The sequence below is a fragment of the Sciurus carolinensis genome, chromosome 1, assembly GCF_902686445.1.
Source record: "Sciurus carolinensis chromosome 1, mSciCar1.2, whole genome shotgun sequence".
In the NCBI taxonomy this organism is placed as follows: domain Eukaryota; kingdom Metazoa; phylum Chordata; class Mammalia; order Rodentia; family Sciuridae; genus Sciurus; species Sciurus carolinensis.
This window is the reverse complement of record NC_062213.1, coordinates 157816455-157844356: the sequence shown is the minus strand read 5'-3', so window position 1 is coordinate 157844356 and position 27902 is coordinate 157816455. Positions and strand designations below refer to the sequence as shown.

At 34.2% G+C, this 27902-nt stretch overlaps 2 protein-coding genes and 1 non-coding gene across 6 annotated transcripts in view; 1 reads left to right on the top strand and 2 right to left on the bottom strand.

Moving 5' to 3' along the window:
- The window catches only part of Alg6 (ALG6 alpha-1,3-glucosyltransferase), a 42181-nt gene extending 37789 nt beyond the window's left edge, over positions 1 to 4392 (top strand). For all 4 annotated transcript variants that reach the window (XM_047567649.1, XM_047567646.1, XM_047567648.1 and 1 more), the window contains one exon: positions 3844 to 4392. In XM_047567649.1, coding sequence (XP_047423605.1) covers positions 3844 to 4041 — 198 coding nt within the window. In that variant the 3' untranslated portion in view covers positions 4042 to 4392. The remainder of the gene's footprint in view (positions 1 to 3843) is intronic.
- Positions 4393 to 5002: 610 nt separating this feature from the next.
- Itgb3bp (integrin subunit beta 3 binding protein) overlaps positions 5003 to 27902 on the bottom strand; it is a 57527-nt gene continuing 34627 nt past the window's right edge. Inside the window, exons 5-9 of the mRNA XM_047566272.1 lie at positions 20649 to 20727; positions 20133 to 20226; positions 19666 to 19725; positions 11561 to 11611; positions 5003 to 8031 (exon numbers count right to left, since the gene is read on the bottom strand). Coding sequence (XP_047422228.1) covers positions 11562 to 11611; positions 19666 to 19725; positions 20133 to 20226; positions 20649 to 20727 — 283 coding nt within the window. The 3' untranslated portion in view covers positions 5003 to 8031; position 11561. The remainder of the gene's footprint in view (positions 8032 to 11560; positions 11612 to 19665; positions 19726 to 20132; positions 20227 to 20648; positions 20728 to 27902) is intronic.
- On the bottom strand, positions 27449 to 27522 carry Trnap-cgg (transfer RNA proline (anticodon CGG)). Its single transcript has one exon. It is a non-coding gene; the product is annotated as a tRNA-Pro (tRNA).

The window sequence follows — 27902 nt, the reverse complement described above, 5'->3', positions numbered from 1 at the left end:
CTGGAGGCTGGAAGTCCAAGATGACATCAGGGTAGGTTTCTGGTAGGGCCACCCTTCCTGGTTTGTATAGAGCCACCTTCTTGCTGTGTTGTCACAAAGCCTCTACTTTGTACGCACATAGGGAGATCTTTGGTACCTGTTCCTTTTTATTTTTTTTTAAGGACTATTGCTACTGCATTAGGGTCTCACTCCTACGGTTAGTCTCATTTAACCTTAATTACCGCTCTAAAGCCCTGTCTCCAAATATAGTTACGTTGGTGGTTAGGACTTCAAAATATGGATTTTGGGGTGGGACATAATTCAGTCCATAACATGGAATCATACAAAATGTGGACTTTTGTGACTGATTTCTTTTACTTAGCATAATATTTTTAAGGTTCATTTGTGCTGTACCATCTATTAGTACTTCATTTCCTTTTTATCACCAAATTATATTCCATTATATTGATAGACCTTGTTTGGTTTATCCATCAGCTAATGGGCATTAGGTTGTTTCTACTTTTTGGGTATTATGAATAATACTGTTATGTACATTTGTGTATAAGGTTTTAAGTCTACATACATTTTCATTTTCCTTGAGCATAATTGCTGGGCCTTGTGGTGGTTCTGTATTTAACATTTTCAGAAATTGCCAAACTGTAGAAGGTACTAAAGGAGGTAATTTTTTCCCTTTTTTTTTAATGTAGATCTTGAAGGAAGAGTAGGCAGGCATTCTCATAGCAGAGTTGAATGGATGTCCTGAAGGTTTTGCACTTTAGGGCATGACCATGGAGGATAGGAATGGGAGGTAGGAGGTTAAGAGGCAAACCAGAAAGATAATGATAGGATTAACTATCCTTACTTGGGGGTTCAAATGGAAAGCAAGATCTCAAAGTTCACTTTTTGTTAGCAGAGGCCCAAATCTTTGGATGTATGTCAAACTCTAGTTCTACTGTGATACCCACAATCTGGTTCAGTAGTCTGAAAGTAAGAACCACTATGTACTACTGAATTTACTCATGAATGCTTACTGTGTGCCAAGCACTTTTCTGGAGGTTGAGGATACAGCAGTGAACAAAATTAACAAAAATCACTGCTGTCATGGAGGTTACATCCTAGTGAGGACATCAGATGTTAGCATACATAAAATATGTAGCATGTCAGAGGGTAATACTTTGGAGAAAAATAAAGCAAGGGAGGCAGGGCTATGATATATAGGGGAGGGAGTGATTGCAGTTTTAAAGTAGCAAGGCTTTTTGTTTTTGTTTTTGTTTTTTAAAGTAAAAAAACCAAAGGAGGCAACGGAGTGAGCTGTGCAGATAACTGAGGATAGAATGTCCTAGGAGAACTGTAAATGCAGTGGATATCATGGAGACCATGGTGATTGACTCAGGGTGAGGGAAAGAAATGATAAGAGCTAATTATCACACAGGGATTTCATCCTTAAAAGATCACTGTGGTGGCTCCGTGGAGAACAGATGCTGAAATCCATGAACTTATGGGGCTTTGAACCAGGGTGGCAGTGGAAGTGGCTTTATAAGCAGTCAACTTTTGGGTGTATTTTAAAGGTAGAGCCAACAGGAATTGCTGGGGATATACGAATCCAAGGTTTTTGGCATAAACAACTGAATGGAAGGAGTCACCCTTCACTAAGTTGGAGGAACACTATTGAAGGCACTCCGTGTATGTTGGGGTGGGGGGAGCTTGGGAGGGCTCAGGAGTTTGTTTTTATAGGATTTTTTTTTTTTTTTGGTAGTACTGGGGATTTGAAACCAGGGCCTCAAGTGTGCTAGAGGCGTTTATTTTTGTTTAGTTTTAGATGCCTATGAGACATCCAAAGTGAAGACATTAGGGAGGTTTAGACATATGAGGCTAGAGATTAGGGGAGAGGTTCAGGCTACAAGCTAATTTGAGTCTTCAGCAATAATGATTGGTAATTGAAGTCACTCATTTGATGAACTCACCATAGGGGGTGTGAGTATAGGCTTAAGAGGACTAAGTACTGAACTCTATAACACATAGAGGTAGGGGACATGAGGAGGAACCAGCAGAACTGTTTGAGGATTAACTTAGGTGGGGTGGGTGGGCATCAAGAGTGTGTTATCATAGTAGCCATACTTTATAAAGTGAAGATGGCATTTCCAGGTAATGACAGTAATGTGCTATTTCAGATGTTGATAACTGGCTCAGGTGGCACATGCCTATACTATAATCCCAGCTACTCAAGAGATTGAGTCTCAAAATGAAATAAAAAGAGCTAGTGTACATGTGGCTCAGTGGTTGAGCACCCCTGGGTTCAATTCACAGTCCACAAAAATAAAACCATCAAGTGCTATTGAGAGAATCAAGTAAGGCAGTTAAGAATTGACTCTTGGGTCTAGTACAGTGGATGTTGTGGATACCTAACTAGAGTTGTTCCACGGAATGTCTGAAGTGAGAGCTTAACTGTTGTAGGCTCACTAGTGAATAGGAGAACTGGACACAGCATGTCATAGGCAACTCTTTTGGGAAGCTTTGCTCTCAACAGTTGCAGGCAAGTTGGTAACAGCTGGAGGAAGAGAGGGTTTTCGTTTAAAATGAAATAAATTTCAGCATGCCTGCTCAACGCTAATTCAAGGTCATGGTATTATGGCATTTCAAGCAGTCCCATGATTTTTAAATTTGAAACTTATTTTGATAATATCACTTCATAAGTTTTCACTTGCTACTAAGGTCACCTCAGGGACTCTCTTTTTGGAGGATACCTGTACCTGTTATACCTGTTTGTAAGCCTTTTTTTCCAGCCTCCCTGCTCTTCCATCTAGAATGGCTACTGCACTAGGCTCAATTCAGATCTTATCAATACTTGAATAGTGGCATCTTTTAGGCTTCTGTGGCCCAACTCCTTTAGGAAAGGCCCTACTGTTTCTCTGTTTGCTTTCTACATTAACTTAGGCAGCTTTTAGGGATCTGTATCTAGGGATAAATAACAAATGGCTTGTCCATGTCTTAAAGGAGCTCACAGCCTAGAGCTAAACGGTGCATTACAGTAGCCACTGTATTTAAACTGATTACAATGAAATAAATTTAAAAATTCACTCCTCAACCATAGTAGGCATATTTCAAATGTTCAATAGCCACATGTGCTTTAGCATCCTGTACTGGAGTATAATTATAGGACATTTTCATTGTTGCAGAAAGTTCTATTGTACAGCACACTGGTCTAGAGAAGAAAACTAACCATTACACAATTAAAGTAAATGTGATAATTATTTTACTCCTTTTGGGTTTAAGCAAATATTTCACATTTCCCTAATTAAAAGGCAGACTCTTTAAGGCTAGAGGACTACATTTTCTTTCCTATGTCCCACTATGCTTTACTATAGCATTAACTCACTAAGAATATTCAGTGAATATAAAATGTAATTTTTCACTTACCATGGAAAAAATTTCATAGATGGATTCTCCTGACTGGCTTAGAACTTTATATTCCATTGGGACCCAGGACTGTAGGCGATGCCATGAATTTAACCCTAACTCGCAATCATGTGTGTTCCAGATACCTTTCTTCAGTGCCTGTGTGGTATGAAATGTAAGACAGGGGTTTTGTGGCTTGGCTCCACATGGCAACAACTTTGAGAACTTTAACAAAGTACTAAGGTCTACCCTTAAATTCTGATTTAATTGGTCTGGGTATGGTTTGTGCATCAAGATTTTTTAAATCAGATGATTCTTACATGAAGCCAAAGTTATTGAGATCCATTAGCAGAAGAGATCAGACCTCCAACCTACCCCTTCAGTTCTGCTCATTTAATGCCTTCAAATCAGTGTTACAATTCAATTTTATCTTCTATACTGCTCAGTATTATTTTCTTTCCCTTATAGTTTCTGACCTCAGTAATCTTCATGGTCCTTCTGACGCTGATGACAGTCACACTGGACCCTCCTCAGAAATTACCGGACTTGTTTTCTGTATTGGTGTGTTTTGTATCCTGCTTGAACTTCCTGTTCTTCTTGGCATACTTTAACATTATAATCATGTGGGATTCCAAAAGTGGAAGAAATCGGAAGAAAATCAACTAGCTGTATTCCCAAACAAATGTGAACTTTTTGTTATGTATAAATGAAATTGTCACTTTAAGAATCATGGAATAGGAAAAGAAATGGTGAAAAGTCATTGTTTTTATACAAAATAAATGTATATTGGGACCAAAGACCAACTGAGGCTTTTATTTTCTAAATATTTTGGGGCCAAAGCATATTATAGTTTTATTAATATTCACAGCTATTCAAGTGGTTTAAAAAATGTCCTTAGTCCCAAGATTACTTAGAAAATGTATTCTAAGTTATGTCTTAAAAAAAAAAAAATCTGCAAATATAGTGAGCTTAATGGGAGAATCAAACCCCTTCTTTAAAGGAAACCACATCTTTTCATTTTAGCATGAAAGTAATATGTATTTCATTGTTTAGAAGTTATCTCAGGGAATTAAATTTAAGATCATTTTTTAAAAAAATTGCTAAGAAGGGCAGTTAAGCTGTTTGATGTCTGAACATCTTATTACATATAAAAATTTGAAGTTTTTAACAAGATAGATTTAATAAAGTTATTATTTTCTAAGAATGCAGATTTACTTGAATCCATTTGAAAAATGATTTCTCCCAGATTTATATCTGATTATTCTGAAGTTTTTTTTTAACTCGTGAATACTAGTTCTAATCTTTTAGCATCATTCTGTTTAAAGTTAAACTGTTTTATATAGGATTTCATTCTTTTTTGTTATGAACTGACCTGATTCAAGGTTACCACTGGCATAAATATTGATTCAAATCACACTTCATGTTAACTTTGTCCTATTGATATGGTATTACTTCCATATTAGCAGGATCCCATATTTATTTACTATAGTATTCAACTGATAAAAATATTATATCCATGTTGTAGTTTCTCACATAAAGATGTTTTCTTTAGTCTCTGTGATAAAAATAAAACAAGTTTACCATTAACTTTTTTTTAAATGAGTATATTTCTTTCACAAGACAGCCACTAAAGGATATTCAGAGGTATTTTAAAACATTGTTAGGTCATACCATATACAAAGACAATTTGGTTCTGGATATGAGCTAGCCATAGGCTGATACAAGAAGGTATGTGTTTCTAAGTCTGAAAAATTAGGAAAGGGGTTTAGACAAAGCAAAAATCGAGACGTATTTCTTTCTCAAAGCAAATGTGCATAAAGACACAGAGGGCAGGTCAGCACAGAAAAGCAGCCTTGAGTCACTGCCGATTCAGCAGGAACATCGCTGTCCATGGTCACCATCTGTAATCACTGTGCCCAAATGTCAGCATCTTGGCTGGCTGGCATTGCCTTTGTTTTTTTTTTGTTGTTGTTGTTTTTTAAATTTTTATTATAGTGTATTTGTGTTTAACATAGGATATTGATTTACATTAGTGATAAGAAAATTTTGAGTTACAAATAACTGAAGTAGAGAAATCTATTTGAAAATAAAAGTATTATATAAGTAATAACACCTTAACACCTGTATTCAGGATGTCTTACAGTGGTATTCTATAAAAATACATTTTTTAGATGAATTAATCTAAATAATCTAAATCATCAAGAATTATATTATAGCTTCTAAGGAGACTTACAGCAATTATAAGTCCAGTATCTCTCATATTAGAAACTAATAAATTTATTTTGAACTTAGAAAAATTAGGTTCCAAAATGCCAAGTATATCCAGTGCTGAATTAATAAGATTGCAAAAGTGGACTATTCCAAAGCATTTCAGCTAGACTAAGGATTATAGGGATGTTTGAATATATTTAGATTATTCAAAATTGTAGAAAGACTTCTCACTTTTTCCCACTAATGTATCTATCAAAAAATGAGCACTTCTATATTATTTCTAAGTATATTTTAGAGGGAAAAGGCATTTCTGAGAAGTGGTTTTCCCCATTGCCAATAAATGTAGGTTTGCTTCTTAAAGCAAGGAAGAGAATAGGGAGAATGTTCATGTATCATATATGAAGCAAACAGAAGTCATTTTTCCCTTGAGGCTTTAGGGAGGGGAGAAAATCCCCGATGTAGCATTCTGTCCAAATGATAAACCACAAATAAGTGAGTGAAACATTTACAAAAGTCAGGGCAGCCAAAAGAGCCTCTCTGTTCAATAGATAGAGAGTAAGAGATGGATAGGTTATAACTAAATAATGGTTGTAGTAACACAATGGTTTCAAGTCTCAATTGGTCCCTCTTCTGTTATGTTCATTGGAAGATCAGGGCCAAGAATATCCCCCATGCTCCTCCCCCCATATAAACATTAGTTTTGTGTGTGGATCTTTCTGCTTTGTCCTTCATGCAGCCTCCAAGGGTGATAAAGCGAGAGTCATCTGATCTACAATGAAGAGAACTGGGAAATGATTCTTAGCAACCCAGCTGTTCTGAAAGGCAAAAGCTTAGTATATCAAGAGGTCAAACATACAGTAACTGGTTTAAGAGCATTAAGCACATAGCTACATAACTTGGATTACATATGAAACCAATCTACTTCTTAACCCTTTGTTTCCTAATATAGGTTACTTTATAAAATGTTTTGGCTTATATCCTGAAGTTAGTTTTCAATGCTTGAACAATCCTTTTTAGTATATTTTGAAGTATTCTTAATATTTAGCAAACAGATCATCTTAAAACATTTAAATAGTACCAAGAAAATCACTAATAAAGGCAGTTAAGTTTAACAGTTAATTGGATTACTGTTTAGTACCTATGTAATTTATATGAATAGTTTAAAAAAACACTTTAAGATATAAATCTGAAATTTAAGTGGAAAATGGGTTATTTTCCACCTTAAGTTGTTAAATGGTTTCATATTTTCACATAGTACTTTTATTTTCATGACATCATCAAATGACACACAAATTTTGGGAATAGTATTTTGCCCCTATAGATTTTTAAAGAAAACTATAGATTTTTAAAAATCTATGTTATCAAGGTATGACATATTCAGAGCTGAGGGGTATAGTCAGTGGTAGAGTGCTTGCCCAGCATAAGTAAGACCCAGGGAGCCATCCCTATTACCCCCCACCCCGTGTGCATGCGTGCATGCACACACACACACACACACACACACACACACACACACACACAATACGTGTTTTGTGATTTTTCTAAGTGTCTGCAGGATACAAAAGATGATTATTACATCATCAAGAATTAAATTCCAAATGAATATATTTCTCATGCATCACTTAAATGATTTAAACACACTTTTGCCATGTACTTTAGTACTTACTTATTTTGTGAACAATACAAATAGTGATAAAAGCAACACAGAATAGTAGAATTTAAATAATTTGGAAGGGATTACATACTGCCCCATAATAAAGGTCTTTTTTAAAATTTATTGGAGGTTATGTAATTCAGTTAAAAAACAACTTCATATTCAAATGTATGTACTGAAAAAATGCACTACAATATTTTATAAAAGGTGTGGAATTTAAAACTTTGAAAGTATTTTTCTCTACAAGCATAGAAAAAAACTAGCATATAATAATAATAATAAAACTCATCCCTGAGATAGTGGCTATGCAATAAGCTTCTAAATACATTTTTAAACATTTTTTTAGAAAACCTATAAATTAATAAGCAGCTGTGGCATGAAGTGGAAAAAGTGGTACCTAGTTCAACTCACTATTAGATTTAATCTGAGTTCCAAGAAAATATTTGGCTCTACTAGAAGCAGAATTATTTTCCTACATGCTTCAGTAAGTATGTCCACAAATGCTAAAAGTATACAGAAACATATACAGAATATAAGTCAAGATCCACCTGTACATGCTGGCTTACATTAAAGGGTCAAGAAGAAATGTAATATTTACATTAAGATTATCTACTGATGTGTGTAGAAAGTTTAAATTAGCTGCAAGAAATTTTATCTAGACTTGCACCTGCCTAGTGCTATGAGCTGGTATTTACTGGGCAGATTAATTACAAATATTTCTTCTGTTCCTTTAAATATGATCAGGCAGATGCAGTAGTTGTGCTCATAGTGACAGCATTTCTTCTAAGTATCTGCAGGATATAAAAGATGATTATTATATCATCATGAGTTTCCAAATGCACATAATCTCATGCATCACTTAAGAAATGATTTAAACACTCATATGTCACGTAAGTCAGTACTTAGTTTAGATACCGGTAACTTCTCATGCTTAATTAAGTCATCTAAGCAAGATTCACCTTCATAAATAATTGTATAACTACCCTGACAGGTCTTTTCAGTTTATGTGAAGATATTTACGTGAGTTACTTTCATGAGAATTTCAAAACTCCACATGACCTACTGAAAACACCAAATTTACATGCCTTTGACTATAAGCCTTAAGGGACTTTCAGCAGGTGTTTCCCCCAACAGCTGCCAAAGCAGGGGAAAGTGTTTACTGTAACACATTCCTATTCAAAGTGTGTCCCTCTGGGGACTCCTAGTGGTGGAAGAGGTTCTTGTCTTGTTGGGCCTTGGGAGAAGACTTAGAAGAAAGCAGCCATTGGCAAATGATGCTATAAATTCCCATTGGGCATGTGGATCTTTCTCTTCTTTGCTTACATCAACATCTGTGAAGAAGTAGTATACAGTGGGCCCTAATATTTACCTATTCATAAAAGTCAACATATATTCTACTTCCTGTCTTAGAAGATGGGATGCCAACTTGACGACCTATTTTTGCCAAAACTTTGTTTCATAGTCTGGTCTGCATTCTAAAGATTTTAAGCACTCTAGGGTTTACTTAATATCCTTATAGGATGGTGATACAGTTGTTACAGCTAGTGATAATACTAAACGGCAAAGGGAGGCCATCATTTATTAGTTACCATGGAGGAGAGATTAATTAAGTAATTATTTTATACACTTTCACAAAGCAAATAACTAGTCCCATTTTATAATCAACACTTAGGGGAACCAACTGCATTGTTCAGGTCACACAGCTAAGTAAGTAGTAGAACTGGTGCTGGACATCTAACCAAATCTTGTTTTTGTTTTTCTTTAAAAAAGAAGATCCTGCAAAGAAGTTTCATCAATTGATCATGGCTGCTGGGAGGACTATTACGATTTTAAGGTCAAATCTAGGATCCAGCAAAATGAAATACTTTGATCAACATGATATATGTCATAGCACATCTAGGGAGTGGCAGCATTCATCCTTCAGAGCAACTATATTCTTTCTAAAACATTTCTGATTATTACTTCCATAATAATCTGTACTGGCCCACCTCTGTCTAATAAATCAAGTCCAAACATCTTAGTCTGGTGACCGTAACTGTCAATGATATGGCCTGAATCTATCTTTCCATCATCTTGCTTCTCTGTCCTTTTTGTTCATGTTGTTATTTCCTATCATTGCCTTCTCTCAAGTCCAATGGCTTTTGTACTTCCTAATTTCCTGCAGTAAGGACACCACTTCATTCTGTCATACTGACCAACAATCACACATTTAAGGCAGGTCGATGGTCTACACAGCCTTGGAGGCATGTGGACTTATGGCCTACTTCAAGATTGAGCTTTCCTCTCAGGTTCATAGAGCACACATCCAGAATTCAAGGATTTTAGATTCAATATGTGAGAGAAGAGATTCCACTTTTGCTTTAATGCACAATCCATTTCAGCTACCCCAAGCTTCTGCCAGAGGTCTTTCCATGCTGGTTTATAAATTCCTCCACTAATTGAGTTGATACTTTGATCCTCATGGGACTCACAATTCTTGTCTGTATCTGCTATTGGCCAGAACCCTAGAAAGAAGAGTCTGAACTTAAAACTCTTCCCCCCACCGGCCCACAACATCCCAGCTGTGACCAGGTCATATCACCTCTGAACAAAGTTTAAGCTCTTAAGCCTGATCAGTCGAACAATGTATAATTGCTAGAAAGGTAAAAGAAAGAGCACTTTTGAAGGTTAAGTGATGAAATCAGTACAGCAGCTAAGATTATAGGTTTATAGCTCAGGAAGGGAGGTCACAAACAGATTTGGAAACCGTTTTTTCACTAAGATGAAAACTAAAGTCAAGGAAATGACTTGAGAGCATGAACCAAGTGCCCAAAGTGAGAAGCAGTCAAAAGCAGAAACGAGGAAAATGCCCTGAAGATGAAGTCTTTGCATTTAACTGTCATTTCTTTGTTACTGCTCACTAAAGGGAAGTTGCCTTGTAGTTCAACCTTAATTCTAATTTCTTTAAAGTACTACTCAAAGATTAAAAAAGTGTAATAAAATATGATGACCTCTAGTAGAATCCATGAACACAAAGCTATTCTCAGTACTCAGGTTCTCCACAGTTGATTAATGAGACTATCATATACTAAATGAGTATGTTCATTTGCTAATATATGGCTGTGAATATGTGTTAATGAATACCATCTAACAAAACAGTTCTCTCTTGGAATTTTCCTGGGTCAGAAATTTTATAAAATGTTTAACCTCTTGATGAATGAATTATATGTGTGTATTATCCTTACTTAATAGTATACAAAATCCTTGACTAGTAGTGAAACCTGACATTTGTAGATTACTACTAAGTAGTGGTCAAGTGGAACCAGACAACTCAACTTACTGGCCTGGCTTTCTGACTTCAGTGATTCTGGGACAAGATACTTAACTTCTTTGTGCCTCAGTTTCCCCACCTAAAGTAAAGATAATAACAGTATCTACCTCACAAGTTATTGTGACGATTAAAAAGATAGGCATATAGTGCTCATAATAGTTTGACACATAAAAAATATTCAATAAATGTTAGCCATTATTATAAAAATTATTGTATCTAACAACATTTTAATGAATGAAAGTGACATAATTTTCTATATATTTGCAACTATTTCAAAAACAACTTGTTTGTTAGGCTAAAATTAATCACGAGATATTTCCAAAGATATGATTTTTATAGATAGAATATAATTCTTTCATTTTTTTAATTTATTTTTTTCCTAAGAAATAGCAGGCAATATCTGGTTAAGTGTCTAAAAATCTTATAATGTTGATGCCAGTGGAATAATACCAATTCCTAATGTGAACTTTGAATAACAGGTACATTAAATGCTAATGTCACATCATGACTAACTTTGCTTCTAGTTTATAACTTAAGATATGATAAACTATCATCTTCAATTGCTGAATCAATAGGAATTGTTTTGAAGGGAAAATACAATTAATATAAAATTACTTACTTAAGTGGAAATTGTTAGCACATTTCCAAATTTAACAGACTTGTTACATCTTCAGTTAGATATGTCGTGTGGAAACTATAATCTATTTTTCAGTATCTATTTAACTGTTTATACCACAGGTGCTCAATTAAGGAACCCTCCTTATAGTTAAAAATGTGCCCTCTGACTTTTACATTGTGCTTTTCAATCAGTCTTTAACTCACAGATCTTATCAGACTGCTCTTCTGTTGTTTACAAGAATAAATATAATTTCAACTAAAGCTCCAAAGCTCAGTACCTTTCCATATAGAAAGACAGTACCAAATCTGGTAATGCAAATAAAGTGTTTCTACCTGAACAACACAGTAAAATTCAACAAGGCTAAGCTGAATGAGAAAAGTAAAATAGTTACCTTAGTTTAAAATGGTTTTAAGGAATTCGTAGCTGTCAAGGTGACATAATTCTATATGAAAGAAGAAAGATTTTTTCAGAAAACAGTTCAGAGTAACTTGTCACACTATATTATGTAGAATAAATATTCAATCAAAATGAAATTAAAAATAACCTAGAGTTTTATTTTACATGATAAATAGCTGTGGGGCTACAAATTTTCATGTCAATATCTTGACTCTATTTGGAATGTACATTTAAAAATTTATTATATGAAAAGCCAGAAATTATTATAATACACAAACACCACCATTGTTAGTATACTCTTTGTTTTATTATGAGTACTTGTTGTATGTGCAGGATTCTATACTCCTGAGGGCAGGACAGTGTCTGTCTTGTCAGTATATCCCTAAGGCTAAAACAATGACTAGTTCATAACAGGTATCAATCAACATTAATGAGGCATGTAAAGAGAGTCATTTTCAAGCACTGAAAAGTAATTAGATGATTCTTTAAAAAATTCTAAGAATGGCCATTCATTATATTCAATGCACTGCGATCTGATCTCTCCAGATTCCATACCAGGGTCTGGGGCTACCATAGAGATTAAGACTGTTTGCGAAAGAGGAGTCCAGGAAGAGTCCTGTAACCAGAGAATTACAATGCATTCCAACAAGATACATTAGAAATATTCACACAAATGTTGTGGGAGCCTAGAAGATGAAGCAATTTGGCTTTAACTGGGAGAGCTGGGGAGAGTTTCACAGAGAATGGCACATCTGAGGCTGACCTTAAAGGATAAGCATGAGTTTGCTAGACAAGAAGAAAAAGCAATCTAAGTGAGGGAGAAGCAGCAGAGAGGTCTGGAATACTGAAAGAGAGACTGCAGTGGGCTGAAGCATATGGTATGAAGTATGAATAAAATGACCATTCTCCTCTTTCCTGAGGTCTGAGCTACAGGAAAAAATTACCTAATATTACTTATTACATAAGTCCTGCTTTAAGCTATATAATTAGTTATATAAAAGTATAAATATCTGCTTTATTATGTATGTGTTTAAAATATGTAAACCACTTAGATAATTTATCTAACTTTTGGGGGGGTTGCTTTTTAAACTACAGTTAGATTGGAAAAAATGTTCACCTGTCAGGTGACAGAAAACCAATTTCTATAAATGTACCAGAATAATTTTTCTCCACCTCAAGAACAGTTAGTCTTCAGTCTATTCATTACTGTCTTTTTATAGTATTTTTATTTAATAAAACCTATTAAGACTACCATACAAATCTCTTTACTTATGCTTTTATCTTTTAACTGATCAATTTTTATATTGCTGACATCCCTTCTTCACCATTTGCTCATTTAAAAATTCATAGTATGTGAGATCTGTCTCCAGGGAAAATGTCTATAAAATTTGTTACAGCTGGCAAATGTGTATGAGTCAGTGATAGCACATGACTAAATGCTTCACAGAAAATAAAATTTGTTTCTGTAGTAAGCAGAACTGTTTAAATGTTATTTATTTTTATGTTTCAAAGAAAATATATTGTGAAGTGCTGCATTGATTTAATACGCAACAATGTCTGTGTACACGCTGTAGAAGGAAAATTTATGAAACCTTTGCACAACTCCTTTAATTGAATTTTCCAAATCTCTCACCACACACAAATAATCAATATCTTCTGCAGAGAAAACCAGTCAGAATTATTACAGTCTTTCTTTTCAATTTTGTTGTCATCAGCACATACAGAGCACCTGGATATTTGTAGTGTCTGCTAGCAAGTTATTTACACCTCTTAAACACATAATTGCTATTAAGTGAATCCAAATCTATAGTTTTAACATTTTTTTACTGATTATATTCAAAAGAAAAATGATCATACTTCTAGTAAAAGTATAAAAAATTAAATCATGGGAGAAATTATTAAAAAGGCTTTGTGAAGTAATAAACCGGTTTGCTTTTCCTTAAATCCTAGACAAATTTCTAGTAAGAATTTTCAGCAGTTGAAATGTACCTCCCAAATAGTGATGAATAGTGTAAAACAAGAGCATTAACATTATCGATAGGAAAGGTATGACCCACGTACAGCATACATAACAGCTGAATCCTTATAAAGAGCTAAGGACTATGGTGTACATTAATGTATATTTGTGCTACCGAAATTAATAGCGCCATTGTTTTTATCTCCAGATAAATCCAGAATGTTAAAGCATAAGGGGAAATTTTTGTTGTTTTCCTAAAACTCTTCATGTCTAAACTTCAAACCTCAGGGCTTTAAAAAATGGAAGTATCTGTTTGAAAAAAGACATTGTTTAATGTCAAGATATAACAAAATAAAAACAAAAGGGTAGAAGTCTTCTGTGAGTAAAATGATTTGGCTGATATGATGAATACTTTTTCAAGACTGAGTGGGGAAAAGGACAACATATTTTTATGTTTAAAAAATACTTTGGTGGGTGGTAAGAATGAAAAGGCAATATCAAACTATTTTATAGTCTTGGAACTGGAATTTAACATTTGTCCTGTAGATTAAGAATCTGATAAATTTAAATCCTATAACCAAGATTGAATTTTACAATGCAAGAACATAGTAAATTAACTAATGAAAACAGGAACTTAAGAGTTTATGCTGTTTTTAAAAACAACAGAGTTAAAAATTCTGAAATAGTTTCTATTACAAACAGCTGAAACAACTTTTTTGAACAATGCGAAGTTCAGATGATTGTTTCATTTAAAATATGCATACTGCAACCTACACAATTATTCTCAAAACAGATGAAATGTGTTTTGGACTGAAGTTAAGTGTTTGGATTTCATATCTTGGCAACTGCTCTACAATTTGCTTACATTCTTTTCAAAAACATTTTGTTTACTGAAAGTACTAGACACAGACAAACAATGATGGCATTTTCTACTATCTCCAGAAAAAACTAGAATGCTAAGTACTACAGAATGCCATCTATTGACTAAGAAATATCTCTATCAAGTTGTTTTAGGTAGAGGTTGATTATATAAAGCAAATAAATTTCATGCCTTACCATGTGATGATAATGTGACATTCTATCTGTATCAACCCACTAAATGGTCATATGTTTTAAATCTTCAGCATAACAAATTTAAAATAATTATGAAAATTCACACCCAGATCTAAAAGAAAAAGGTTCTTTCATTTCATTATTTTCCTAATAGTCATAAAGCCAATATTATTAGGGAAAGTTAAGTTAGGCTTACTTTTAAGTAACAAAAAAAAGAAGGCTTTCTTTGTTTAAGAAACTTATTTTCAGGAGAGATCCTCTTTTATGCATATAATTTAGGAAGGCATTCCCTGATTTACAGGATTCAGTTCTTCTGAAAACTATGAAATTTCAGGGTACATTTTCATGTTATGGTGTGTGTTTTAAATTTCATTTGAATTTATTTATATAAAGCCTTAGGAATATGTCTATTTAAAACAATGAAGTATTGTAATTATACTCTTCTTCCTATAATAATGACTGCAAGTGATATTAAGGGATCTAGCACTGAAATGAACAAAGGAGGAGAACTAAAAGACCAATCTGAAGAGGGAATGATACAGCATAATAGCATAATTGTTGTAATTCTCCTGGTATTGTCTGTTTAAATTATTTCAGGAGAATTTTATAAGAATCTGAAGGACACCCCCCCCCCAAAAAAAAAAAAAAAAGATTTAAAAGAAGAATCTGAGTGACCTACTTTTGATAGTGAAAAATGTAACTGGCTTGTTCTCATTTTCATGATTATCTAGATGAAACAAATTCAGTACTTAACTATAGGGCTGATTTTTACTTTATATAATTAATGTTGTGAAGATTCTCAGATCATTTTAAAATTTAAACAATTCTTGGTAATTGTATAGTAAAAGAAAAGAGTAAAGTAGAAATTTCTATAAAAAGCTGAAAGATAAATCTCAAAATAAGGAACATATAAAGCAAGTTTAAGATGTCAAAAAATAGGGGCTGGGGTTGTGGCTCAGGGTAGAGCACTTGCCTAGCACGTGTGAGGCACTGGGTTCAATCCTAAGCACCACATATGAATAAATGAATAAAATAAAGGTCTATCAACATCTAAAAAATATTTTTTAAAAATGTCAAAAAAAATGATCAGTAAATTTCTCTTAAAATGAATGTATGAATAGGAAGGGGTAAAAGCTGTTAGCTTTATAAATTATGTGTGTCTTCACTTCTGTTTATATGTATACATCATCTTTAACAACAACAGCAACAACAAAACCCACCAAACTAAAAATATACATGTTAGAAACAGAGAAAGGTGGGAAAAGTACTCAGTAGAACTACATGACTCAAATTCAAATTAGAAAAGAAAATAAGCTTAATCTATTTTTCAGGCAGCAATCATTTTTCAAAATTAGTTGAGAAGCTAGTGAAGTTCTGAATACCTGAAGAAATAACAGAACTAATGTAGTTCTTTCTATGAAACACAAATGGAAGATGATAAATATGTATATAATACCTATAACTATGTATTATGCAATTTAAAAAATACAGTTTTTATTTAAGCTGCAAGTTATCAACACTTATTAGAAGTGTAAAAACATAAATTAGTATTACAATTTCCTTTATGAATGAACAAAACTCATCCCTTTGGGGAAAACCTATACTGGACAAGTTAGTCTTAATGTCTAAGTAACAGAAAACAGAGTTAAGGCTAATCTGCATAAATAGACCAAGAACTGAGGTATAATGGATAAAGAAAATTAAAAAAGTAACCCCTGGAGGGAAAAATGTTTTAATGACAGATTGATACTTTTGAAAAAATTTCTTGACATTCGCTTATTTGTTCTAGAATTTTTCTCTTCCTCGTTTCTCAAAACTGTAGGTAAATGCAAACTATATGGTGTCTAGTTCTAGTGAGTTCTAGGGAATTACAGAATTTAAAAACCATACTATTGGGATAGTATTTACAGAGGAAAGATCTCTTTTAAATAATAAAATTATGGCATTTGCAGGCAAATGGATGAAATTGGAGAATATCATGCTAAGTGAGATAAGCCAATCTCAAAAAACCAAAGGACGAATGATCTCACTGATAAGTGGATGATGACACATAATGGGGGGTGGGAGGGGGGAAAGAATGGAGGAAGGAGGGACTGCATAGAGGGAAAAGAAGGGTGGGAGAGGTAGGAAAAAGTAACAATGAATCAAACATCATTACCCTATGTAAATGTCTGATTATGCAAATGGTATGCTGTTACTCTATGTACAAACAGAAACAACATGTATCGCATTTGTTTACAATAAAAATAAATTTAAAAAATAAATAAATAAAAAATAAAAAGGATGTCAAAAACTTAAAAAAAAAAGATCTCTTTTAGTTGGGAAATAACAACATAAATTTTACATTATGATTCTCTAGAAGTTGAAGCACGGTTATATATTCTAATCCAGGAGAAAGATCCTAAGCTTCTTCCAAGAAAGCTACCCTTCATAATCTTAGGATTGCAGTATAAATTAGATGTCCTAGTGAAGGGCTCACGAAGCCTGCTTCACTCGCTTCCCACAAGAGCTTTGGAGGGTCTTGTGTGGCCTTTGGATCTGACTGGAATCATGCACTTTCTACTGCATATTGCTTTGGTTGAATCAGTTTTAGTTATGTGTAAAGTTTCAATATGGAAGCTGGGATGACTAGGTGATTTCATTTATTTTAGGGAGAAACATGAAATAATGAAAAGACCATAGTTTCTGAGGTCATACTGATCTTTAGTTAGAATTCCTGCTCTGTAACATAAGCAGCAGTGTCTTTGGGCAAGTTACTTAATATTTTTGGTGTCCATAATGATAAAACAAAAATAGCTATCTTGCAGTGTTGCTATAAAGAAATGCTGACCCTAGTATTGGGAACACAGTAGTTACTGGCACTCAATGGTAGTCACTGATAACTAAAATTGGTAGATTACAATATGGTGAGCAAAGGCCTAACTCCACTTGCAGAGATTACTGAATAGCATCCATGTCAGTAACACTAAAATTAAAGAGTTGGTCTACAGGTTTTAATATTTTATTGTCCATGATTATTTTCCTTCCTGAAGTATAGATATGTATTTCTTATGGGAACTTAAAAATTTCTAATTGATAGTGAAATGCAAATTAAAACTATACTGAGCTGGGCATGATGGTGAACACTTGTAATACCAGCAGTTCAGAGGCTGAGACAGGAGGATCGTGAGTTCAAAGCCAGCCTCAGCAAAAGCAAAGTGTGTTAGGCAACTCAGTGAGACTCTGTCTCTAAATAAAATACAATATGGGGTTAGGAATGTGGCTCAGTGATCGAGTGCCCCTGAGTTCAATCCCCCATACCAAAACAAAACTATACTGAGATTTTATCTTGCTCCAGTCGGAATGGCAATTATCAAGAATACAAGTAACAATAAATGGTGGTGAGGATGTGGGAAAAAGGTCCACCCATATATTGCTGGTGTAAACACTCTGGAAGGCAGAATGGAGATTGCTCAGAAAACTTGAAATGGAAGGCCACATCAATGTTTACGACAGCTCAATTCACAATAGCTAAACTACAGAACCAATGTAGATGCCCTTCAACAGATGAATGGATTGATGTGATATATATACACAATGAAATATTACTCAGCCATAAAGAAGAATGAAATTATGGTATCTGCCAGTAAATGGATGGAACTAGAGACTATCATGCTAAGTAAAATAAGCCAGTCCCCAAAAACCAAAGGCCAAATGTTCTCTCTGATATGTGGATGCTAACTCACAATAAGTGGGGGTGGGTTGGGTGGGGTGGTGGTGGTGGTTCACCCCATTGTGGGATTAGACAAGGGGAATGAAGGGAAGGGAGAGGGGATGGGAATAGGAAAAAGATAGTAGAATGAATCAGACATAAATTTCCTATATTCTTAAATGAATAAGTGACCAGTGTGACTCCTTATCATGTACAACCACAAAAATGGGAAGTTATACTCCATGTATGTATGATATATCAAAATACACTCTACTGTCATGTATAACCAAAAAGAAAAAAGAAAAAACTTTAAAAAACCTTCTAATTGAGGGGCTGGGGAGATAGCTCAGTCGGTAGAGTGCTTGCCTTGTAAGTACAAGGCCCTGGGTTTGACCACCAGCACCCCCAAAAAAAAAAAAAAAAAAAAACCTTCTAATTGAGTTTCCCATATTGTGAAATGCTAAGAGGCCAATGTCACAGTGTCATTAATGATTTATGTTTCCAGGACACTGGTTACAAATTAACTTTTAATGCTTTATATATCTTTCTAATCCACCACTAAAAACAATGATCAATTCTGCAAATAAATATTTAAATATTATTTTAAAGTTACCATAAGTGATATTGCTCATTTAAAGTTTTTATAGGTGCTTCACATCTGGGATGGTGAGACAAAATGGGCTAATTAATGTACTGTTGCCCTTACTGTCTGTGCTCTGAAAAAGAAATTTTAATAAAGGACAAAATTTAAAATTGTACTTCAAAAGACATTTAAAAATTCAATCATCAGGGAAGATGATCTCATGAGACTCAGTCTTCTGCTAAATGAAATATAAGGTTTTTCAAATGAGCTTCATGGTCTTAAGAATATACTAAAAAGGACTCATGATGATTTTGTTTTATTTGATGAAAAGAGAAGAAAGTGTCTGTGGGGAGCCATCCATGTGTAGCAGAATCAGACATGGCTGAGCTGTGGCATATAGAGGTCTGACACCCAGGAACTGACAGTCATGGGAGACTGATTCAGACTGCCGGGGACTAAGTGGCCCTGTATAAAGTGGCTCACCATCTGAGGATATGCTAACTCCCTAAGTAATGGCTTCCCTAAGTCTGCCCCATCCTGTTTCTCACAGAAGCCCTCGCCGTCTGGGCCCCTTTACCTGAGCCACTATAAATAAAGGTGAAGGTGGGGTTCTCCATCCTGTCGTTGGAGGCCAGATCTGGTATGGCCCCATTCAACTAAAAAGAGTATTAGCTCTTGTGTTTACTGATTAGATAAGTTTATTAGTAATTAACTCATTTATTGCCGTCCTCTGGCAGTTAACACTTCCCTCATCCATGCTGGATGTGGCTGAAATCCCTGCACCTCTTCATGCAATAAAATAAAACAGTCCTTTACCTTTGTGAGGAAGTATTGAACTCTTCTTTTCAAACAGCTTTTGTTTTGTTATTTTTGTCACTAAAAGAAAAAAAACTCATGTTAAGAATTAAAATGGAACATGAATAATTTCTCCTTACTTGGAAGAAACAACTTCATGAGAAAAAAGAATTCAAAGCAATACTCATCTATAGGTATCAAGTACAAAATGCAATGCCTTATTAAATATCTTATTTTTAAAATGAGTTATACATAAAAGAAGTCTACTTGCATTTCTAAGGTAACAATCTTTTCCTTCACATTAAACAGTAGTCCCCAAAATAACATCCTGATAAAAGAATGAAGCCTTATATAAAAAAAGCAATAGTATTTCTTTCACATGGCCAACAGTGGTGTATATATAAAGAAGTGTATCAAATTTAAATTTGGGAAAAATTAAAAGATTTATCTTTAAAATTATTACTACTAAAACAATAAATTTTTCTTACCTAGTTCTTTGGTTTTTTCCACTTCTCTTTTTAAGAAACATGATGTACGGGAGATGCTAATGAGATTTTCAAGCTCTCTATTGCCCTCTAAAGCCTAAAAGCAAGTTATTCTAAATGAGTTAAGAAAATTCTCTACAAGTGAACTCTCCATGATAAGTGACATGGAAAATATAGTACAGTTTTCTTCATTCAAAAAACTTAAACTTTATGTGAGGAAATTTAACATTTTCTTGTAGGTCAACTATTGCAAGCCTTATAATGTCTGAACAAAAACTAATTGATTAAACAATCTATAAATTTACTTTTAAATGTGAGAAAGAATAATTACTAAAATATTACAGTTAAGTCATGCTAAATAAGCAAAGAAGTTTCCCTGAAAAGCAAATTAAACATATCCTTTGCAAATTCTTTACTGAATGGGATTCTCTAGTCTGGGGATTCTTTCCTATTATCCCTTTCAAATGGGGTAGAAGTATGAAAAATTCTATGCAAAAAAAAAAAAAAAAAAGCGCAAACCTTTATATTACTTAAATTTTTCATTATTTCCATGATTTCTTCTGATGATGTCTCAACTTTAGATAGCAACACCATGAATCTACGAGTGAAAAAAATTATTTAGCAAAAGTATGTAAACATAGTTATCTTCCGCGCTGTAATTCTATTTACAGAAACTTAGATTCAGTTTTCGAATCCTTTCTTTATAGCTTTCAGAGTGGTAAAAGAAGTAAATGTTCCACCTTCATTCTTTTACAAACACAATATATGTTATCAACTATCTATTTGGAGCTTTACTCTCTTCTCATTGAGACATGGAAGAGAAGACATAGGCTCGTTCCTTTTCCAATAATACCTATGTACATTAACACATTGGGTTCACTTATTTACCTTGATCTGAGTTTGTGAAGCAGTGTTATCCAGTGACTTATTTTAAATAAAAAATTAGGTTTTATGGCTTATATATTCCAGGGTGAAAAATATATGAAGGTAATTTTAAAATTTGAAAATAAAGCAAAAAAGAAAAAACTCTCTTGTAATCCTCCCTTCTGAACACATTTCTAGTTAGTATTTTGGAAAATTCTCCTAGATTAAAAAATTTTTTTTGTAAGTTTAAATTGTGCTTTCTTAATAGAAAGCTTTCCATATATTCCAACTATCTGTAATTTTAAAGACTGTATAATATTCTATCTAGTAAACATACTAAAGATAAATTAACCATTCCCTTATTGTTGCAATTTTAGAACCTTTTTTCAATTTTAAAACCCCAGAGCTGTATATGATAATCTATATCAACTCAATATAACAGAAATACAATGCAAGCCTAATACATGTAATTTAGAATTTTAATAGCTACATTAAAAGGAATAAAAAGAAATAGGTCCACTTAATATTTTCTTTAACTCAATACATCCTATTATCACTTCAACATGTGTTCAATATAAAAATTACTGAGACATTTTATATTTTTTGTCTGGTGTGCACATCTCATTTGAGACTTGCCACATTTAAGGAACTCATCAGCCATCTGGCTAGTGACTACTGTTTCACAGAGCATAAGTCTATACTACTGCTTTTATGATAAATCAAACTCTTTAATTAAATACTTTTTGAGATTACATCAGTGTTTTCCATTACAAATTTTGTTTTATTAAGGACAAACACTATAGGGTAAAATATTCATATACATTGAGTATGTTCATATATCTAAATATTCAAATAAGGAATGGAGATATGACATTGTAAAAGCAGAAAATTATGAGAAAAGAGTAGAGTTATGGATGATTTTTTTCTTTAAAAATATCTATGGATTTCAACTAAAAATTAAAAATAATTTATCTGAGGACCCAAATATACTGGAATACTGGAAGCTTGGGTAGAGATGGTATCACAGTAGGATTCCTGCCCTTTCCAAAAGCCCAAAGGAACAAGAGGAATTATGTGACTCCCACTCAGACTGGATACCTCCAGGTTCTCCTACAGGATGTCAAAACATATGCCCAGGTGTACAAAGCAGAGGTAAGTAAGCTACTTTGCTATGAGAAGGAATCCTTGTATCTCATATCCCTTTCCTGGGAAAACTGGAGCGGCAAAGCTTTTGCACACTGTCCTACTACATCTTGAAGAACAGGTGGTATTCCTTGTTGACCTTGAGGGAACTGTGTGGGAAGGGTTGGGTGCTGCCAGAGTTGTGCAACGTAGCATCTCCAAAAGGACCTCTTAACAAATATCCCAAATGAAGACAATCCTTCAGGAGTCAGGCTAAGCAAACTGTTTTGATAATGTTGAACTGCAAGAGTATCAATGATCTAGGGAAATTCTTTTCAAGACATGCCTGACGTGTCTAAACTGCTTTTTCAGGGACAAGTTTCTCCACTGCAGGATCAAGCGGACTAGCAGATACTCCACAGATCTTTTATTTTAATTTCCTTTCCTCTCCTCCTACTCCTTTTGCTTTTTTCCTGGAGGAAATCAACTCCTTCTACTTCAGTGGTAACCAAATTCCTGGCATGGTTTTATAACCATCATTCAACTGTTAAATCTGAGAAATGCAAGTATGTATGTTCTTTTCCACGTCTTCTAAGTACAGAAGCCTTCATAAACTTTGGAGACAAGTTGCTTGCTGAGCAAATTTTGGGGAAAGTAACTACCTCTTTACCCTAGACAAAACAGTGATTCTTATAAGCATATTTAATACCACTTGAGTTGGAAACTAGATATTCATTGCTCACTGATAGTTTTTTTTTTTTTTTAATAATTTTCAAAGTATGGTTCAATTCTACTTCACTGTACTACAACATCATTACTGTTTGCTTGGGAGACGTTCTTTAGTATCATCTCAATAATCTTCAAACATTTATTTTTGAAAACTAACTATTTTTTACTTTTTTCAACTGCCTGCAGAACATATTTATTATAGACAACATTTCAAAGTTACTGTTGGGGCTGGGAAGATAGCTCAGTCGGTAGAGTGCTTGCCTTGCAAGCACAAGGCCCTGGGTTCGATCCCCAGCACCCAGAAAAAAAAAAAAAAAAATCAAAGTTACTGTTGCTCTCCCTTTCAAGTTCGTGAATAATAGTATCATCAGGGTGTGCCATTCATATCTTACAGAACACTTTCGTTCTTAAATACATTTGCCTCTGGCTTAACTGGATCAAACCCTTCATCTTATAATGATACTTTGAACTGTCCAAATGTTGACAGGAGTGCATTGTTCAGATATTCAGTGACTGCTACCAGTTTTATGACATCCTTATATTTTAACAAACCCTGTGTATGAGCAAAAAACTATTATAGCACATAACTAGAGAAAAAAGAACTATTGGTCCTCCTTGAATTAATCCTTTTGTTAACCAATAAACATCCAATAGTATTCATTTTTAGCATCTAGTAATTCAAAGTAGTCTGGACTGGACCTTTGTGATACCTTAAAAAGAAACTAGGGCCAGGTGTGGTGGCACATGTCTGTAATCCTCCTGGCTTGGGAGGCTGAGGCAGGAGAAGAGCAAGTTCAAAGCCAGCCTCAGAAATTTAGCAAGGTCCTAATTCAGTGAGACCCTGTCTCTAAATAAAATATAAAAAGGGCCGGGGATGTGGCTCAGTGTTAAAAGCATTTCTGGGTTCAATCCCTGGTTTAAAAAAAAAAAAAAGTGAAAGAAACTATAATCTAATTGGTCTAGTATACTAAAAAGTTGTCTAAGACTTGACATATTAGTCAGACTGCATTAGCTCAGGGCAGATTCTTATGGTATGTCAACTACGAATATGTTCTTTTCTCTTGAGAAAGTCATACATGTCAAAAATATAGGATTTTTGTTGAATTTCCTCAATTTGCTAAAAAGGTGTCATTAAAATCCAGAATTCTCTTTTTCCTCAGAGAAAGTTCTTATTATGAAGAACACTGAATTTAGATTCTTCAGCCAAATAAAAGACCCTGGATGTAGCCATTACTCATGCTTTTAATTCTTTATTAATTTCTGAAGAAAGTCTCAAGTCATGTGCAATTTGACTTTTTTTTTTTTTTTTTTCTTTTTAGGTGGTACTGTGGATGGAACTCAGGCCCTCATTCATGCTAGGCAAGCACTCTACCTCTGAGCCCTATGTCCCTAGCCCTTTTAAAATTTAATGGGAGACAGAATCTCACTAAGTTGCTCAGAGCTGGCCTTGAATTTGCGATTTTCCTTCCTCAACCTCCCAAGAAGATAGGATTACACATGAGCCACAATGACAGGCTATAACTTGACTTTTAACACTATCATTCTATTTCAGTTGTATGTTTTTCTATCTTGACCCTTTTCAATTATTTTCCATTCTTAACTTTAAATTGTTTCATCAATGTCTTAGCTTTGTAAAAGAAGAAGCTCACAGTTTCAAAGGATTCAGTTTCTGGTCAGTCAGCTCAACTAGTCTGGGCCTGAGGAGAGGCAGAATATCATGGTGGAAAGATGTGGTAGAAGAAAGCTACTCAGCTCAGGGCAGCCAGGGAAAGCAGAGAGGAAGGGGTGGGAGACAAACCCTTTCAGGGCATGTCCCCAGTGATATACTTCCTTCAACTAGGTCCCACCTCCCAATAGTCCATTGAGCTATCAATGGATTAATCAGTGTGAAAGTCCTCATGATCCAATCATTACCTAAAATCCCTCCTCTGAACCTTGTTGCATTGGAGACTATATTGGTAACACATGAGCTTTTGGGGACATTCCAGGTCCAAACCAAAACAGTTATTCTCCTTTTAAAAACTCCTCAGATGTATTCTGAGCTTTTTTTTAGTGCTTTCAAAGTTCAAGGCACTCATTTTAAAAAACTTTAACCATTAAGCAGTAACTCCCTTTGCCCACTCCAACTAGCCTCTCTTAACTTATAGTAAGTATACTTCCTGTCTCTGAATTTGTCTAGTCTAAATGTTACATATAATTGGAACCTTACAAAACATGTCCTTATGGGTCTATACATTTGCAAAATTCACCCATTTTGTAGCACGTATCTGGAGTTCAATCCTTTTAATGATGAGTAATCTCCCATTGCATGTATCTATCACATTTTATCTATCCATTCATCTAGTGATAAATCTTTGGGTTGTTTCTATCTACTGGGTACTGTGAAAAATGCCTGAATGAACAAATATCTATCTGAATCATAATTTTCTATATTTTTTGGGGGGGGCATATACCAAGGAGTGAAACTGATGGTTAACAATTCTATATTTAACTATTTTTTTTTCATTTGGCACTGTGGATTGAACCCAGGGGTGCTTTCCCCAGTCTTTTTATTTTTACTTTTTAAATTTTGAGACAGGGTCTCACTAAGTTGCTTACAGCCTAAGTTGCTAGGGCTGGCATTGAACTTGTGATCCTCCCGCCTCAGCCTCCTGAGCCACTGGGATTACAGTCATGTGCCACCACACCCAGCCTGATTAACTTTTTTGAAAACTGTGAGACTATTTTCCAATTTCTCCATGTCCTTGCCACACTTATTATTTTCCATTGTTTGTGTAAACAGCCATCATGTAGGGGTAAGGTATCGACTTGCAGTCTGTTAATGGTTAATGATGTATAACATCTTTTCATGTGCTTATTGGCCATTTTATATCTTTTTTGAAGAAATACCTATTCAAATGTTTGCTATTTTTAAAATTGGGTTGTCTTTATTACTGAGTTGTAGGATTCTTTACCTATTCTGAATATTAACCCTCACCAGATACACAATTTCCAAACATATTTTCCCATTCTGTGGTTTGCTGTTTCACTTTCTTGGTGGTATACTTTGAAGCGTTTTAAATTTTGATAAAGTTCAACTTACTTATTTCCTCTTTTGTCAACTGTGTTTTAGGCATAATTTTCTAAGAATCTGTTGCCAATTTGAGGTCATGATTTGCCACTCTTTTAAGAGTTTTATAAATGGTTTTAGCCCTTATATTCAGATTACTGATCCATTTTGAGTTAATGTTTAGACAGGATATGAGGTAGGGATTATTTTCCCCCCCTGTTAAATGGATGCAGCATCCTTGTCAAAAGAAAAAAAAAATCAACTGGTCATAGATGTATGGGTTTATTTTTGGATTCTCAATTCTATTCCATCGCTCTATGTGTGTATTATGCCAATACCATACTGTTTTGATCTGCATTAAGTTTTGAAACCACAAGTGTGAGTCCTCTGACTTTGTTCTTCTTAAAGTCTGTTTGGGAGTCTCTTGCAGTTTTATATAAATTTGAGGACAGAATTTTCCATTTCTATAAAAAATGCTATTTAATCATTCTGCAAAAAATGATAGGGTTTGCACAGAATCTGGAGATTGCTTTGGGAGTAGAATTAATATCTTACCAATATTAACTGTTTCTACCTATGAACACAGGATGTCTTTCCTTTATTTACATCTTTAATTTTTTTTCTTTTTTCTGGGCAATGCTTTGTAGTTTTCAGTATACAAGTTTTTCACCTAGGTATTTTATCTTTTCAGATGCTACTAAATGGAATTGCTTCCTAATTTCCTTTGCAAATTGTTCATTAGTGTGTAGAAATAGAACTGATTTAAAAAAATTTTTTTAGTTGTCAATGGACCTTTATTTTATTTATTTATATGCAGTGCTGAGAATCAAACCGAGTGCCTCACACGTGCTAGGCAAGTGCTCTACCACTGAGCTATAACCCTAGTCCCTAAAACTGACTTTTGTGTGTAATTCTTATACCCTGAGGTTTGCTGATATAGCTTATTAGCTAGTAGCTTCCTGTGCATTCTTATGATTTCCTACATACCACATCATGTCATTTGCACAGAGAAATCACTTTAATTACTCCTTCTCAATTTATATGCTCTTCCTTCCTTCTTTACTTTTTCCCTTCCTTTCTTCCTCATCTACCTACCTTTCTATCTAATTGCTCTGGGTAGAATTTCAAGTATGATGTTGAATACCAATGTCCAAGTGGGTGCCCCTGTCTTGTTCCTGATCTTTAGAAGGCTTTTAAGTCCTCCATGTCAAAATTTTTAAATAGTTGAAAACAAGTCTCTTTTAAACATTGGGTTTTCTCTTAGCCTTTGCTCACCTATAGAATACAGGCATAACTATGTTTTCATCCTAAGTTTTGATAATATTCTCAACTAACTTATTTCTTAATACCCTCATTTATGCAGAAAGTGGTCTATAAGAATATTCTTGATGCATGATTAAATGCTTAAAATTCAGTAAAGAGAAACTCAGAATACTGACCAGTGCTTACTTGTCACAATTAAGTTGGATACATAAAAAATAGTAACAATAACCAAAAATCAGTACTGGCATAACTCCTTACTATTTTATTTTATTTTTTTATTTTTTAATTTTTTTTGTGGTGCTGGGGATTGAACCCAGGGCCTTGTGCTTCCGAGGCAAGCGCTCTACCAACTGAGCCATATCCCCAGCCCCTCCTTACTATTTTAAAGATTTTATATGGACTAGTACAGATAAAAAAAAAAAAATCTAAAAAAGTTACTCTTCTGTTTACAAGTGAATAAACCAGTGATTAAAAATAAGTCCTGAAAAGTAGGAGGGATTCTGGTGGTATTAAAACTGTTCTGTATCTTGATTGTGGTGGTGGATGGTGGATACAAAAATTTACAAGTTAGAACACTGTACAGAATTAAATAAACACACAAATGAGTTTATGTAAAACTGAGGAAATCTGAGTAAGATTGGTGTATCACATCAATGCCAATTTCTTGGTTGTGATATTACACTACGATTTTGTAAGATGTTATCATGTCAGGAAATTGGGAAAAGGATACACATGGTCTCTGTTTT